Raw genomic sequence first — 13,712 nt, 5'->3', positions numbered from 1 at the left:
CGATTCGAGCGGTTACCTTGTAGAGGCTGGATGCATGATTAGAGAATTGGGTTTTGTATGTCCGGGACGGATAGTTGTGGTTTTGTAGTGTATCTTTCTACATGATCTAGCCTGACGTCATGTCCTCGTGAAGTATAACTGCAACCTCATTCTTCAATGTATATGCCAATGAACACAACTTCAACTCTCTATATGCCAGCTGGGAGATCGCGTGACTGCATAACCCAGGCATAAGGACATCGGGAATCCTCACCATAACGCACATCCGCGCACCATAGCCATGCCACCAAACCAAGAACCAGAAGCCGGCTCTGAAGAACGGCTATTCCTCAAATACTTTCCTGATAACACCCTCTATGCCAGCGAGCCTACTCTGGACGACATTAGGGCTACCGTGCAACGAGAGCAGAACAAATCCACCGGCGCAGCACCATATATCGTCTTCTCCAATATCTTCCAAGAAACAGTCAAATACGTAACCGATAATCCAGAGTTCCTGGGGAAGCACATCCGAATTTTCTACGACGAGAAATACCGCAAACTAGTAATCAAACTCATACCACACATCCACGAAGTAGCATGCAGCTTGATATCCAGAGAAATCGACATCGCCGCAGACCGCATGAGCATCGTACATGGACTCGTACCTGATGGTTCAAAGCGTGTCGTATCAGGTCAATATACAAAAGAGCCCGCTTCTTCCTGGCGCCCTGCTACACTCCCTCCCTCCAGAGACGCAAAATGGCCATCCTTAGTCATAGAATGTGGAGACCTTAGATCAATCACGAGACTCCGAATTGAAGCAGAGTGGTGGCTCACCAAATCCCAAGGAGACATCAGGGTCGTTATTGTCCTCATCGTACGGCCATTCCGGTCAGGGATCTCACTGGAGAAATGGGTTCCGGATTCGGATGGGAATTCGGGTTCTAATGATACCGCAACAGGTAAAGCAAAGTGTGTTCAGAGAATTGAGTTGCAGTGTAGGGCAAGAAATATGGCCAATATAGAGGTTAATGGAGGACCGTTGAGGCTTGTGTTTGAGGAGGTGTTTTTGAGGCCCACTAATTTTCCAAGGGAACGGGATATTATTGTGAGTGAGGAAGCATTGGAGGGGATTATGGGGTTGGTATCTGATGGGGGTATCTGAGTTGTTATCTAGAATATTCTTGCTTCGAGGCAGAAAATTTGTAGGATTTCTTCGTTATCCAATGACTCAGAAGCGCCGTGAGTAAGAAAACAGCGCTCATCGAAAAATCATGCTTTCATTCTGAAGCGGTAGAACTTGAATATTCGTCTACTATGAGTTGTGTATACATAAGTAGTGAGTCAACTCTGGTCTGGCGGGTGCCTGCCACATCTCTCCCTTTCCAATTCATCGTCATCCTACCACCATCTACCATCAGTTAGATAGTCCAGCTTGGTGCACATCCAGTCCCCAGTCATTTTACAGCACATCGCATCCCACATATCACGGCTGCTTCTAAGCTCTTCAAACCTCTGGCCGTCTTTGTCAACCAGCCCGAATCCCAACCATACATCAAATCGATCAGAAACCTGGACGGTATAAGGTCCACTAAAACTGATAAGAACACCATCATCATTAAAACCATATCCGACCTCACCCTGAAAATCACTTACAACGAGGAAGACAACAGCATCACCTCAGTCGAGACTTCAATACCCGAACAACAGCCAACCACAACAGATCCGCGCCATTATCGCATGTTTGCCGATTGCGGTGCGGAATTTATCTGGCGGGATGTAGACGACGTTAGACCCGAAGAAGATGAGTCCTACCTCGAAACTGATGAAATCTTTGCCTCATTTACCCCCTCAATGCGTGAGCACTATGATGCCTGGGGAGGCACATATAGCAACTACTTCACAGCAAGGCTCTGGAATCCTGCGGACTTCGGGGCTCCTCTCTGGCACAGTGCAGACGAGCAGGTTGCATGGCATGTGGGTGGTTTTCTATCGGGGTGGCGTTTTGCTCTCGATCCTCAGGTTGGGAGTATGAAGTACTTAAATGGAACCTTGCTGGAGCGTGGGAAAGAGATGAGTATTACTTTGGAGTTTCTGAAGAACCAAGCTGATCTCTTAGAAAATTGGATGTCTTCATGATTGGTTTTATAACAGTACTTGGGCATTAAGAGTGTGATTTTGAATAGTTGCTTTTCTATAATGAGCATTATTTACGCATAAATACTCAGCCATTCTCGTCCAGTCACTCGAGCAGTCAACGCCGAGATATATTGCAAATATCCTAGCGCGCTCATGCATCAAGTATATCACATAACTAGGCGCGCACGCTAGTATTAATTTATCTTACAATATCGGCCAATAACTCTCAATGCAATGAAGAGTGCCCAGTCAACCTATTCTATGATTCACATCCAAATTTGGAGTCAATGGACAATTTTTTGCGGCCATGCAATGAGTCAAAGCGTAAGCGCAGAGCACATTCATTAACGGCAATTCCATCATCGTAAAAGTTTGGACCAACACACAGTATACAACTGTCCCGCTCCCCGAAGAGAAATATGCCTGTATCTGACATTCTCAAGCCTCTGGCTGTATTTTGCAGCCAACCCCAATCTCAACGATACATCAAGAAAATCCAGAACCTGGGCGATGCATGGCGCACTATTTCTGAAGCGCCTTCCACCGAGACCGATGTTATTATTGAAACCACATTCGATTTCACCTTAAAATCAAAACCGAACAAAATAGAAATATCTCCTCCGTTGAGATGGCGACGTCCGGAGAGCACAAAACCGCCTTCGCACCTGATCCAGTCCATCACTGGCGTATTTTCTTTGATTATGGAACGGACTTTATCTGGTGGAATTACAATGTTATCAAATGAGAAAGAAGGCAGCGCTGCAGAGCTAGACGAGCTTCTTGGATCATATCCTCCGTCAGGTGTCGAACATTATGATGCTTGGGTGGATGAATGCACGAATTACTTTAGAAAGAGATGTGACAAAACAGGGGAATACATGGCAGATATATTTATCACTGCCTCAGAGGAGATTGCGGCTGGTTACTTATTTGCCTGGCGCATTGCTTCTGAGCCTCACATTTGAAGTATTCAGTTCTCGGCAGACCGTAAGAGATACCTACTGGAGCGTGGGAAGGAAACGAGTATTACCTTGGGTTTTCTGAGAAACCAGGCTAAGATTCTAGCCAATGGGCCTTCTAAATAGCAATCCTGAGGCTACGCAGTAAAGGTTTTCCTTATATTTCTTTCGTCCTATGTCATATGTGTCCATGGTGAGTCTGAAGCTATGTGTCATATGCGATACAAAATATCTCAAAATTCTTATTCGTGAGCCACTCACTATGACGTCTCACCACCTATATATATAGCCCGTCAAGCTCTGAAATATTCATCACAACATATAAAAGAGGACCAAAATGGAATCCTGTGGCTTGTGTGGCCATAACTTCGGGACTGCTGGCACTCAAGGCACACCAGTAGATTCAAGACGAATATTGTCCGAACGCGCTGATTGGAGTACGAGTTACATAAACAAGCAATGTGCAATTGGAAGAACAGAGGAGCTGAAGAAAATTTACTTTGAGATCCCGTGAATCTGGGAACGACTACAACGAGCCGTTATCCAAGTACCTTCACAGAACGGCAGAGGGAAAGATGAATATCGTCTCAGCGGCGTGGCGCTCAGTGGGGACTGGAATTACACTGACAGGTATCACATGTCGTGGAAAGTCCCGAACGATCCTGGGAAGTTCATCTTGGGGCATCCTAAAAGGTGGCCCGAGGAGCCCATGTCAATTGATTCAGTAAACGCATCAACGTATATTATGAAAGCTTACCCTATACACGAGCGGTGCTGGGAATTGAGGACCCGGATTCTTGACGTTGACCTGATTGAAAAGAATTTTGATCTGTTTATCAGGGCTCAAAAGAAACACAGCAGAGAGAATGGTCTTGTAAAAGGATTCTTGATTGATGAGAAGCGCTATTGGAGAGCCCCAGATGAAGAGCACAAAAATCTATCTTGGACTGACCCCAAGGAATATGCCAGGATCTGCGAGAAGAAAATGAGTCGTATCGAGGGCTGTCTCGACCTCCCCTGCGCACCAAGGGATTCCTTCAACATCCCCGAACTGCGGGATCTTCTCAACCATTCGGAGAAGCTCCAACGGCCAAAGACAAAGAAGGAAGTGCAAAGAAGATTAGAACCAGAACTAGCGAAAATCGCGGCCCAGGAACCAGGTAGCTATTCAAGTCCAACAAATTTCAGAGTTCCAGTTGATATTATTTTCATGATCATGGATTACCTTCATGAAGATAATGATACCTACGCTCTAATCTGTCTGTTTCTGGTGTGGAGGTCCATGATTTCGCAAGCAGCCTGGCGAAGGAAATGTATCAAAGACCTCCTACTGGTGGAACCACTTCCACACGTTAATGAACTAGACTGGCGCTATCTTTACTTCAAATCCAATCCATCTACCTCTGTTCGCAAGTGCACTGGCCAGTGGCATGACCTTGAAGATATTATTTATGAATGGCAGAATACACTCAATTTGAAGGGCGCATATATCAGTGGTGATATCCTTGTTGTGGAAGCACGCCAAATCTGGAATTCTTTGCCTCAATATCGTGATCAACCACCACCTGTATTCAGCAACGGATGGCTATACCGATTCAAGCAGCGATTTAATATCAAACAGCATACACACCACGGCGAAGCAGGCTCAGTTCCGGAAGAAGCTGAGGAAGAGGTGAAGGCTATACGCACAATTTCAGGGAATTATAATGAGGACGACATATATAATATGGATGAAACGGGGCTTTTCTAGCGTATACCCCCATCACAGAGCCTATTATCGGCCAATAGGCCTGATGTCAAACGAGATAAAAGCCGAGTCTCAATTATCTGCTGTGTTAATGCCTCTGGGACTGATCGATTGCCTATTTGGGTGATTGGCAAAACACGTATGCCACGAGCCCTCCGCAATGTCAACATACCTGCAATTGGGGCAGAGTGGAGATGGAATAAGAAGGCCTGGATGGATCAAATCATCATGCGAGAATGACTATTAGCATTCTATAGCCATATTGGCAAGCGAGCAGTCCTTCTTACTATGGATAATTTTGCTGCACATCTAGCCGGGCTTGGATTAGCACAGCCACTACCAAATATACGCCTTTGCTGGCTGCCAAAAAATTCAACCAGCCAATATCAGCCACTTGATCAAGGGATTATAGAATCTCAAGATATATTACCGGAAACAGTGGTTGAGATTCATTCCTTACCATTATGAATGCAATCAAGATCCGCTATAAATTGTGACACTCTTAGATTGCATTCGCTGGCTTGTAAGAGCTTGGAACCATGATATATTGAGCACAACAATCCTTGCCTGCTTCTATAAAAGCACCCTGGTTCTCAATCCAGTGCAGCTTCCAATTGAATCTCCAAATCTATCATCTCTTTATTGGTATGTACAGCGGTCTGGCCACCTCACAAACTGCATGGATATTGCAAACTTCCTAAACCCAATGGAGGGGTCATTGGACCTTGTTGAGAATGAGGAAGATTTATCACCTGAGGCTTTGAGCATTTGATTGCGGAGGCTTCGGATACTGGAGATGTATATAATGGTGATCAAGAGTATGATTCTCCAGAGCCGGCACCACTTCCAAAGCCTTTGGAAGCTCCGAATGCTGTGCAACTGTTGATTTCTTATATGGAAGGGCAGGATGTGTCTAGAGCATCTCTTCTACGGTCTCTTGGGCGCCTTGAACGAGACCTGGAGTGAGATAGTCGTATCACGGACCCAGGGCACACTGGATAGCTGGCCTAGATAATCAATAAAACCCCATCTTCGTGATAGTCTCAAACAGCCGATATTCTATGGAGGGAAGAGTTATATCGGCTAAGCGGGGCCGCACTGTATATGGCTCTTTCCTAGACCATTCGGAGTCATGATTTAGTAGTGCAATAGGCTCCCAGGGTAAAATATATCAGCGATGTACAATTTTAATATGGTTTTTATAGAGTTGGTCAGGTAAATATCTGCCGTGGAATGTTGAAATTGCATACCACAGATAGCCGTATCTGAAGATCTGATAAAGGTGCAGATTCCAATTGCGGGCCGAAAAGTTAATCTGATGAGCGCGACATCCCCTCACTCTCACATCAATTACTTTCCACTCAGTACACTCACTTGTACCTACCGATCAAAATGGCCGACATTCTCAACCCCATAAACATCTTCACCACCCATCTGCAATCCCAGCGCTACATAAAAACCACCCGCGACGAATCCAACTCCGAAGAAAACACAACCACCACCACCATCGAAACAACCTTTGACCTCACTCTAAAAATCACAAAAGCCCCCAACGGGACTCCATCATCCATCGAAGCCTTCCCATCCACAGAGCAGCCACCATCCAATGAACCAAAACCGCGCCACTACCGGATTGACCCCGACTACGAGGCGTGCTTCATCACGCGGAGCACCAGCGATCTGCAACCCGATGAGGAGCGCGATGTGACAGCGGAGGATGTGCTAAAACCGCTCCCTGAGTCGGTTCAGGAGCAGTATAAGGCGTGGGTGGATGCGTATAATGGGAGTTACAAAGCAAGGGTTGAGGATACGGGTGATGAAGAGGCAAGTGTGTTTGGGACTGCAGAAGAAGAGGTGGCGTGGAGTGTTGCTGGGTACTTGCTGGCATGGCGCCTTACCTTTGCGCCTGATATTGGGAGTGCTCAGTATTATGGGCTTGGTCGTTCGCGGTCTTTTGTGGTAGGTGAGAATCAGTTGCCTTCCACTGTGGGGTTTCTGAAGGCCGGGGCGGGGGTTTTGGAAAGTGGGAAGCCATCGATGTAGTATGTGTATTATAGTCTATCATGCTTTATAATGGCAATGTTCTAGTCATGGTTAGTATATACCTAGCTATATACCCAACTTCAGGCGAAATTTTTCCTTATAGGAGTGTGCCGTCAAGACATCCTAGGCAAGCTCAATAATCCAAGCTCAGGCCAATGCTCTGTCATATCCAAAAGCTCCTTCGTGAACGGCCGAAACCACGCCTCCTCCGAAACTGCTTCTGGCGGCAATGTCCCAAACGCGTCCATCGGGAACAACCAAAACCCAAAAGCGGGTTTCACGGCTTTCTCGAGGTCTTCATTCTTGTACTTCTCGTGCAACGAACCAATCGGGTACTGTGTGACTTGGTCGCTGATATCGAAATAGCGTAGTGCTAGGTTAGCATTTGTTACACTGTCGTCAATGCGCCATTTCCCTGTCCACTCCCAATCTTCTTTTTCTACCCATCTCTTTGCGCTCTCACAATCAAAGATATGGAATTCGCTGCCAGGCGGACTGAAACTTAGCATCAGTCGATACTCGACACCGGACGGCGAGATGTCCCATTTCTTCAGTATTCGCTGCCATTGATGTAGCAGACCAAGGGGGTCACTCTCTACATATACCCGTTTCAAGTCCTCGGCAATATGGCGGGGATCACGACGCAAACGCTCAAAGTTCGGTGTTGTCGCCATGATTGGGAAGGAGCGGTTAAACATAGTCTCAGACGTCGGAATCCCGCTCAAGAGACCCAGAACTTGACGTCCCGTGCGTACCTTCTCGACAAAAAAGACCTCTCGTAGCTGGCTGAAAGTTGCGACAAAGGCGTCTCTATGCTCAGCATTGAGGTTCGATGGCTCTAATAGGTCAAGATCAGTCGCGTTCAGACTGTGCGTGTCCAGCGCCAAGTTGAGCAAACCAACACGACGAGGATCATGCGTGTGCTTCAGATGATATATAAAATCCAACAAAGTATTCTTTGCCAGAATTCCCGGATATATCCAAAGAAAATCGTACTCCGGATTGAAATGAAAAGTCCCCGGTTTCATAACCTCTTCGCCCGCAATTCCATGCATCAGCGTGCACGGAATGTGAACCCGGTAAAAGCTCAATGCTGCCTCTCTTGCCTCGCTGTTGACTCGCATCAACTTGCTTATTACCTGGTGTCCGTCCACAATGGCGCGATACCGAGTGCTTCCTCGATCTTCGTCTACTTGTCTGTCTGTGCGAACTTCGAAACGGACCGTTACGATGCGCGGGTGTTGCAGGGAGTAGCTCCAGATCTTCAGGCGCAGTTCGGGCGGTAGGAGAGAGAATAGTGGGAAGCCGGAGTTCTTGCTATGACTGTCTTGAAGGCAGTTAAAGAGCTGCAAGTGGGGCTGCGACATGTTGAAAGTCAACGGGACCAGAGCACGGTGGATTAATTGACGTTATGGGAAGCCCCTCCGTAGCGAGATAGACAATCAAACAGAGGCTCAGCAGTCGCCCCAAAATAGCGAACTTGCACAGCAACTGTCATCTCTGAGCTTGTAGACTAGTGGGCAAGAATGTGCCTAAAGTGAAGCATGGACAAAGGAGAGTTGAAGTTGTTCCTATTCATTTCGGGCAGTTGAAAGATGACGTCAGTCGTCAGCAGCCAAATGTGGCGCTGTGGCTGAGGCAGTGAGGCCTTTTTCCTCTTTGGGACAGGGCTTCATCCTTCGGAGTTTGATTTCGGTCAAATACGGAGTATTATCAGGGGCTTTCTTCTGACTTAGCAAGTGAATTAAAAAATCGGAGTGTTCCTGTGCCATTGATTTGAAAACTTTGATCTATTTAGGATCCACTGGCTCGTATTCTCAAAAATAAAGCTTTTTCCACTTCTCTTTCTTTTACAGAAACCATGAAAATGTACAACCTCAACGACTTCGCACGTAGCTATGGTCTCTCCCTGCTTCTACCTCTATCTATGTTCTTCATCCACAGTCTCGCTTTCCGGCTTTCGTCTCCACGATGCGCCACAATCGCAGCGGTTGCGTTGATGGTCTACCACACGTTCATGGTGACTGAAGCATACCATTATGCAGTCCAAATGGGATGGTCATGGGCAGGCATACGGGTGTTGATACGAGATGGGACGTACTGTGTGTTCTTTCTGATTGCCGCGGTGGATATAATTCGTGATAGTGGGAAGAGGGCTATTGACAGTGTATGTTTACCATGTCCATATAAGAACAGGGGCTTACTTTACCTTTTAGGAATCCAAATGAGTCCCAGATAGGCTGGAAAAGGGAAGACAGTGAATTAACGGATCCGCCCCATGAGTCGCTTCAGCTGTCACGGCTGCTTCTATCTCATGTTGCTGCACATCGTGACGATTGCCCACTATAAACTGACCAGGCCCGGCTTCTCAGTCGAGGACTATGGTTTCCCTTCGAAAACAAGTTTGTTGGAGCATCTGACCCATTATCACTCGGAGGTCAGCAAAGATGGTCACTTTTTACCTTGTCAGCCTTGCAAACGGTACTCTGGGAAAGACTGGAAGTGTTCAAACGAAGCATAAAGGGATCCAATACCCGGTAAGCGCTTCGTCCAGAGATAGAATTATTCGTATCTAACAGATTCAGATAACATGTTGCAACGCTCAAGATTAAAATGAAAAGCTTATGCATGGCCATACCGGCAATTTCTATACTTTACCTTTGAGCAAACAAAGTCGTCAAATGCATCCACGGTAACGTGGCAGCCAGGGCCGTTGGGATGCCAGAACTCCCGCCTGGATATATCATACACGATTCACTTGTGCCGAAGTCATACGTTGTCGAATTTGATGTACGACGAATAACTTAGATGAGGCAATATGCTCACTCAAAGACAACGGGTCCCGCAGCGGATCGAAATCAGCGTCGAATACGTCTGATGCGATTTTTGCCCTATAAGAACAAAGGACTAGAGATGTTACAAATGTGATTACTGCACTGGGACTTGATCGACCTTGGCACAGCGGGGATGACGACTCAAGTCAGAACAATTTCTGAAAATAAACAGGCAACTTCATAAAGTCAATATATTCGATCGATAAAAATATCTTCATGTCACGACTCGTAATAGCTGTATGATTAACATCGCAGGCAAGACATGTACTCAGCCATAAATATCCACAACATGTAAAGTTAGTAGCGCAAAGTTAGTCTAGCAAACCAGCAAATCAAATCAATCATCAATCATCAAATCCAGCATGCCCATATATAACATGACAAAAGGCAAAATAATGAACAAGAAAGCAAATGTAAGTCGTGTACCATATAATGCAAGACAAAAAAAAAAAACAAAAAACTCCAAAGCCATGGACGCCCAATAAGATTGGATGTATACGATTATCAAAACCACATGATTCCCACCACCAAGCCGATTACGATAGCCATGCAGCTACCACGGACTTGCTTGGGGTTTCGACCGCTCCCTGCATCCTGCGAGTCGCCGGAGAGGACTGCAGCTGCATTTGCGGACGGTATTGTTTTGGGTGCGACGGTAGGTTCGGACACGTTGTGTTGCAGTGGTAGCTTTAGTTGGTGAGTATCCGAAGGAGGTGAAACGGGCGGCTGTATTGAAGAATTAGGTAGATATGTTGAGTCTATAGCGTCATAGGAAGTAGAAAATGTCTTCACTGTATCGTGGACGGTGAGACAGGCCTGCTGCCATGCACCACTGAAACGATCGCAAAACTGTAGTTTAGGATTTGTATCGGTTTTGTTGATCATCAAGGTCGTATAATTATTGTCATATACCATCTGCTCAAAAGAGTCGTCACGCAATGAAGGTAACGGTAAGGAAGGAACGTCGGAAAGGTTCGATGGAGGATGCGACGACGCTGTCTCGACCGGAGGTACGCTCCGAGTAGAAAAAGACGGTAGCAACTGACGGCCATCCAACTGCTGGATGAAGGCTGTGAAAGCACGAATGCTTCGAGTAAGGGTCGAAGAATGTTTCCACGGATACACCGTGGGAGCATCGTTTGGCAAAACAGATGCAGTCTCAAACGAGCTCGGAACCGCAGCAGGACGCGAACGAGGCAGGGAATCACCACACAACCACGGCCAACACTGACCGCTTGTTGCCCGGACCCTCAAACGAGTATCAACAGAACCATCCTTGACGAATCGCGAAAAATCTGCACCAATTGCTACTGCCATCAGCAACTGCCATATCATAGACGCAACGTAAAGCAATACTCACGTCGGACCTCACTCCCAGTATACCACCCATTCTTCCAATTAGACCCCCAATCCCATGATAACGACGGCACCAAGCTAAGCAGCGAAAAGACAACAAGCGCCAAAAACGGAATTGCACCTGGCTTTTCCAGCCCCGACCGCATCATCCACGCGCCGGGCTATGACCCGGACTAGACTGCGTTCAATCAACAAAAACACGCACTCAACTGGTATAGGATCTGAATTCGGATTCGGGCTCAAGATCGGCTTCGGACAACTCGGGAAGGCGCAAGACGGACAATGACAACCTCATTGCCAGGATGTCGAGGGAAGTAAAAGATTATTATTATGAGTGACGGTAAACGAAGATATAGCGCTATGTCTACCGAACCGTAACGAGGTCAACGAGAGCTGCAAGCTGCAATCTGCAAGTAAGAATCCAGTCGCAGGGCAGGCGCAAAATGGGCGAATTTCACAGGGCGCCCAGCTCGTCTAAAAGTGGGTGTAGTTTTTTTTTTTTTTTCTGTCCCAGCAACCCGTTGACGATCAGCGCGAAACCGGATGAGCAGCCGCTGGTGGAGAGGAGAGGAACAACGAGGGAAAAGAGATCCAGATCCAGGTTGTGTAGTGTGTTATGTATGTATATATAAAATTGGGATGATCCCCGGGAAAGCGATTTTCTTGCGACGAACGTCGATGACGACGTCGAATGTCAGTTTTTGCCGGCGCAGAAAAAAATAGAGGGCAAATGACGTAAGGACCTCTGTCACCCCGCGACGGCCAAGAGAGTCTGCTATCGCGTTATATGCTGCATATAAAAAGGAGGGGGTCATGGAGGGGCAATGAGGCATACAGAATAATATTGGATGTCTATGAAAGGACGATAATAATAAACAAGACGCTGCACGTCGAATGTTGACTCGTGCGACGATCGCACGTTGCTTACCATACGGGTACTGTAAGTTACCGACAATAGATATCAAGATATGTATTTGTATAGCATCAGGCAGCAGATTATATAGAAAACAATGCAAAGATCATTAATCATTCATAGTATGACAAACACCTCATCTGCCCATGTTCCTGTACACTTCATGGTTCCTATACAGAGTAACCCCATAGTGCAACTCTTATCATATACGATTCGTCATCGTCGCTGGTGTCTCGGACTTGGGCGACACCATTGTCGTAGTTGTCGTAGCTGTGGTTGTCGTAGCCGTACCCCTCCTCGTTTGCGAAGTTTCACTCCCCTCGCTCCTGGATTTGTCCCCACGCGGGGTTCCGGTGCGGGTTGTGCTGCCTCCGCTGCTTGTTTTGCCGCCGCGCTTGACCATTCGTCCTAGCACTCTGACTATCTCGGCGGCATCTTCGAAGCTCTCATCATCCATGCCTTCTCGGGCATTGTATACATCGGCAATGGCCTGCTTCGCTAGTCGTCGACAGGCGGTGGGGTCATGCAGACAGTCGTATATGTAGGCGGCGTATTCGAGCTTGACGGACAGTCGCAGGGGATGGGATCCCGGTAGCATTCGTTCCGCTAACGTGGCGGCATGATTGAAACAGGCCGTAGCCGTTGTAGTAAAATCCTGCAATGGAAGAAGAAACGATGCTGCCGGTTTGGGTGGTTGAACGGGTGCAAGACCCGGAGGATGTTGTGCGACTCTCCCTGCCGATAGATGTTCCCAGCGGGATGCCAGCTCTACCGGTACGGGCAGTATTTCTGGTTTCGATTTGAAAGAGAGTCTTGTCCCTGGCTCCTGAGACAATATCCCGAGTCCTGTGCCATTTATCGTAGCACCATTGGCCGGGAGACCGATGATACCGGGGGAGTGAACAGCCGGCTGGTTGTGGAACAGAACAAATATATGATAAAACGAAGCTCGAAGTTTATGCGCCAGGACCTTCAATTCCACGTACGCTTCGACCATTGGAAGAACAAACTCTTCCAGAATCAAAAGACCTTCGCGCGAAAGCCATATGATGTGGTGGTACATATGAAGGGATCTCGTTTCCCGAGTCGGATCTAAACGTCGCAGCCGCCGTGCACGAAGAAGCTTCTTAGAAAGCATCACCGACAAACCCAAGACCTTGTACAGCATCGCGGACAGAAACGGATCTTCCAGCCCTGTGGAAGCCGCAAAGGCACCAAGGGCCTTCTGGTCAACTTCATGCGACGCCATCCACACGTCCAACGATTCACAGTCGTCGGAGCCCAAGGAAAGGCTATCCTCGTCAATGTTAGCCATGGTTGCGGTTACACTGGTCAATGGGAACGAATTGGGTGTCAATCTCGGACAATAAAAAAGAAAACAGTGTAACAGGAACACCCGCTATAAGAAGACAGAACTCAAGGATGCTTTGTTTGCACCGGATAGATCGACAGTGATAAATAAAGGAAAAGTGAAATGGAAGCATAATATGATCATCTTACCTTACTTTCGCGCGCGCAAACGCTCAATACAGAATGTAGTTCCCCAGATGCGCTTAAACGCTGTGGCTTTCCATGCTCATGCCAAGCGCCAGCTTCGGGAACTTTCTCAGCCAGTCGATACCCAAAGTCAGCGCCAAAATAGACTCTGACTTTGGCCCAAAGGAACGGCTCGTTCCCGTCGCGCCCTTTTTCTTCTGTGTCTGGTCTTGTTGCGTTTGTATTCCTTTTTCGCTTGTCGC

General features: G+C 47.2%; 9 protein-coding genes across 9 annotated transcripts; 6 read left to right on the top strand and 3 right to left on the bottom strand.

Annotated features, from left to right (window-relative positions):
* Positions 1-280: 280 nt before the first annotated feature.
* ASPGLDRAFT_137742 (uncharacterized protein) lies at positions 281-1,147 on the top strand (the record flags this gene model as incomplete). Its single annotated transcript, XM_022541552.1, has 1 exon — positions 281-1,147. One exon carries the CDS (start codon positions 281-283, stop codon positions 1,145-1,147), a length of 867 nt encoding a protein of 288 aa, XP_022395695.1.
* A 563-nt stretch (positions 1,148-1,710) lies between these two features.
* ASPGLDRAFT_1507817 (uncharacterized protein) lies at positions 1,711-2,121 on the top strand (the record flags this gene model as incomplete). The annotated part of the gene is made up of 1 exon (XM_022542187.1): positions 1,711-2,121. A coding segment is annotated over one exon (411 nt), but the record flags the coding sequence as incomplete, so codon positions are not given.
* Positions 2,122-2,413: 292 nt separating this feature from the next.
* Positions 2,414-3,086, top strand: ASPGLDRAFT_86097 (uncharacterized protein; the record flags this gene model as incomplete). Its single annotated transcript, XM_022550367.1, has 2 exons — positions 2,414-2,508; positions 2,565-3,086. Exon 2 carries the CDS (start codon positions 2,823-2,825, stop codon positions 3,084-3,086), a length of 264 nt encoding a protein of 87 aa, XP_022395693.1. The 5' UTR covers positions 2,414-2,508; positions 2,565-2,822.
* A 391-nt stretch (positions 3,087-3,477) lies between these two features.
* ASPGLDRAFT_1507815 (uncharacterized protein) lies at positions 3,478-4,552 on the top strand (the record flags this gene model as incomplete). The annotated part of the gene is made up of 1 exon (XM_022542186.1): positions 3,478-4,552. A coding segment is annotated over exon 1 (835 nt), but the record flags the coding sequence as incomplete, so codon positions are not given.
* A 1,667-nt stretch (positions 4,553-6,219) lies between these two features.
* On the top strand, positions 6,220-6,870 carry ASPGLDRAFT_30156 (uncharacterized protein; the record flags this gene model as incomplete). The annotated part of the gene is made up of 1 exon (XM_022543920.1): positions 6,220-6,870. The coding sequence occupies one exon, from the start codon at positions 6,220-6,222 to the stop codon at positions 6,868-6,870; it is 651 nt and encodes a 216-aa protein (XP_022395691.1).
* Positions 6,871-6,983: 113 nt separating this feature from the next.
* On the bottom strand, positions 6,984-8,237 carry ASPGLDRAFT_30155 (2EXR domain-containing protein; the record flags this gene model as incomplete). The annotated part of the gene is made up of 1 exon (XM_022543919.1): positions 6,984-8,237. One exon carries the CDS (start codon positions 8,235-8,237, stop codon positions 6,984-6,986), a length of 1,254 nt encoding a protein of 417 aa, XP_022395690.1.
* A 494-nt stretch (positions 8,238-8,731) lies between these two features.
* ASPGLDRAFT_30154 (uncharacterized protein) lies at positions 8,732-9,098 on the top strand (the record flags this gene model as incomplete). The annotated part of the gene is made up of 2 exons (XM_022543918.1): positions 8,732-9,037; positions 9,087-9,098. 2 exons carry the CDS (start codon positions 8,732-8,734, stop codon positions 9,096-9,098), a joined length of 318 nt encoding a protein of 105 aa, XP_022395689.1.
* Positions 9,099-10,208: 1,110 nt separating this feature from the next.
* ASPGLDRAFT_40255 (uncharacterized protein) lies at positions 10,209-11,206 on the bottom strand (the record flags this gene model as incomplete). The annotated part of the gene is made up of 2 exons (XM_022545198.1): positions 10,209-11,011; positions 11,065-11,206. The coding sequence occupies 2 exons, from the start codon at positions 11,204-11,206 to the stop codon at positions 10,209-10,211; spliced, it is 945 nt and encodes a 314-aa protein (XP_022395688.1).
* An 840-nt stretch (positions 11,207-12,046) lies between these two features.
* Positions 12,047-13,512, bottom strand: ASPGLDRAFT_159662 (uncharacterized protein). The gene has a single exon (XM_022542443.1). The coding sequence runs from the start codon at positions 13,286-13,288 to the stop codon at positions 12,176-12,178; it is 1,113 nt and encodes a 370-aa protein (XP_022395687.1). The 5' UTR covers positions 13,289-13,512; the 3' UTR covers positions 12,047-12,175.
* Positions 13,513-13,712: the final 200 nt, after the last annotated feature.

Source organism: Aspergillus glaucus (genome assembly GCF_001890805.1).
Source record: "Aspergillus glaucus CBS 516.65 unplaced genomic scaffold ASPGLscaffold_36, whole genome shotgun sequence".
NCBI classification, from domain to species: Eukaryota; Fungi; Ascomycota; class Eurotiomycetes; order Eurotiales; family Aspergillaceae; genus Aspergillus; species Aspergillus glaucus.
The sequence above is the reverse complement of the archived record's forward strand: the minus strand, read 5'-3'. Positions and strand labels throughout refer to the sequence as shown.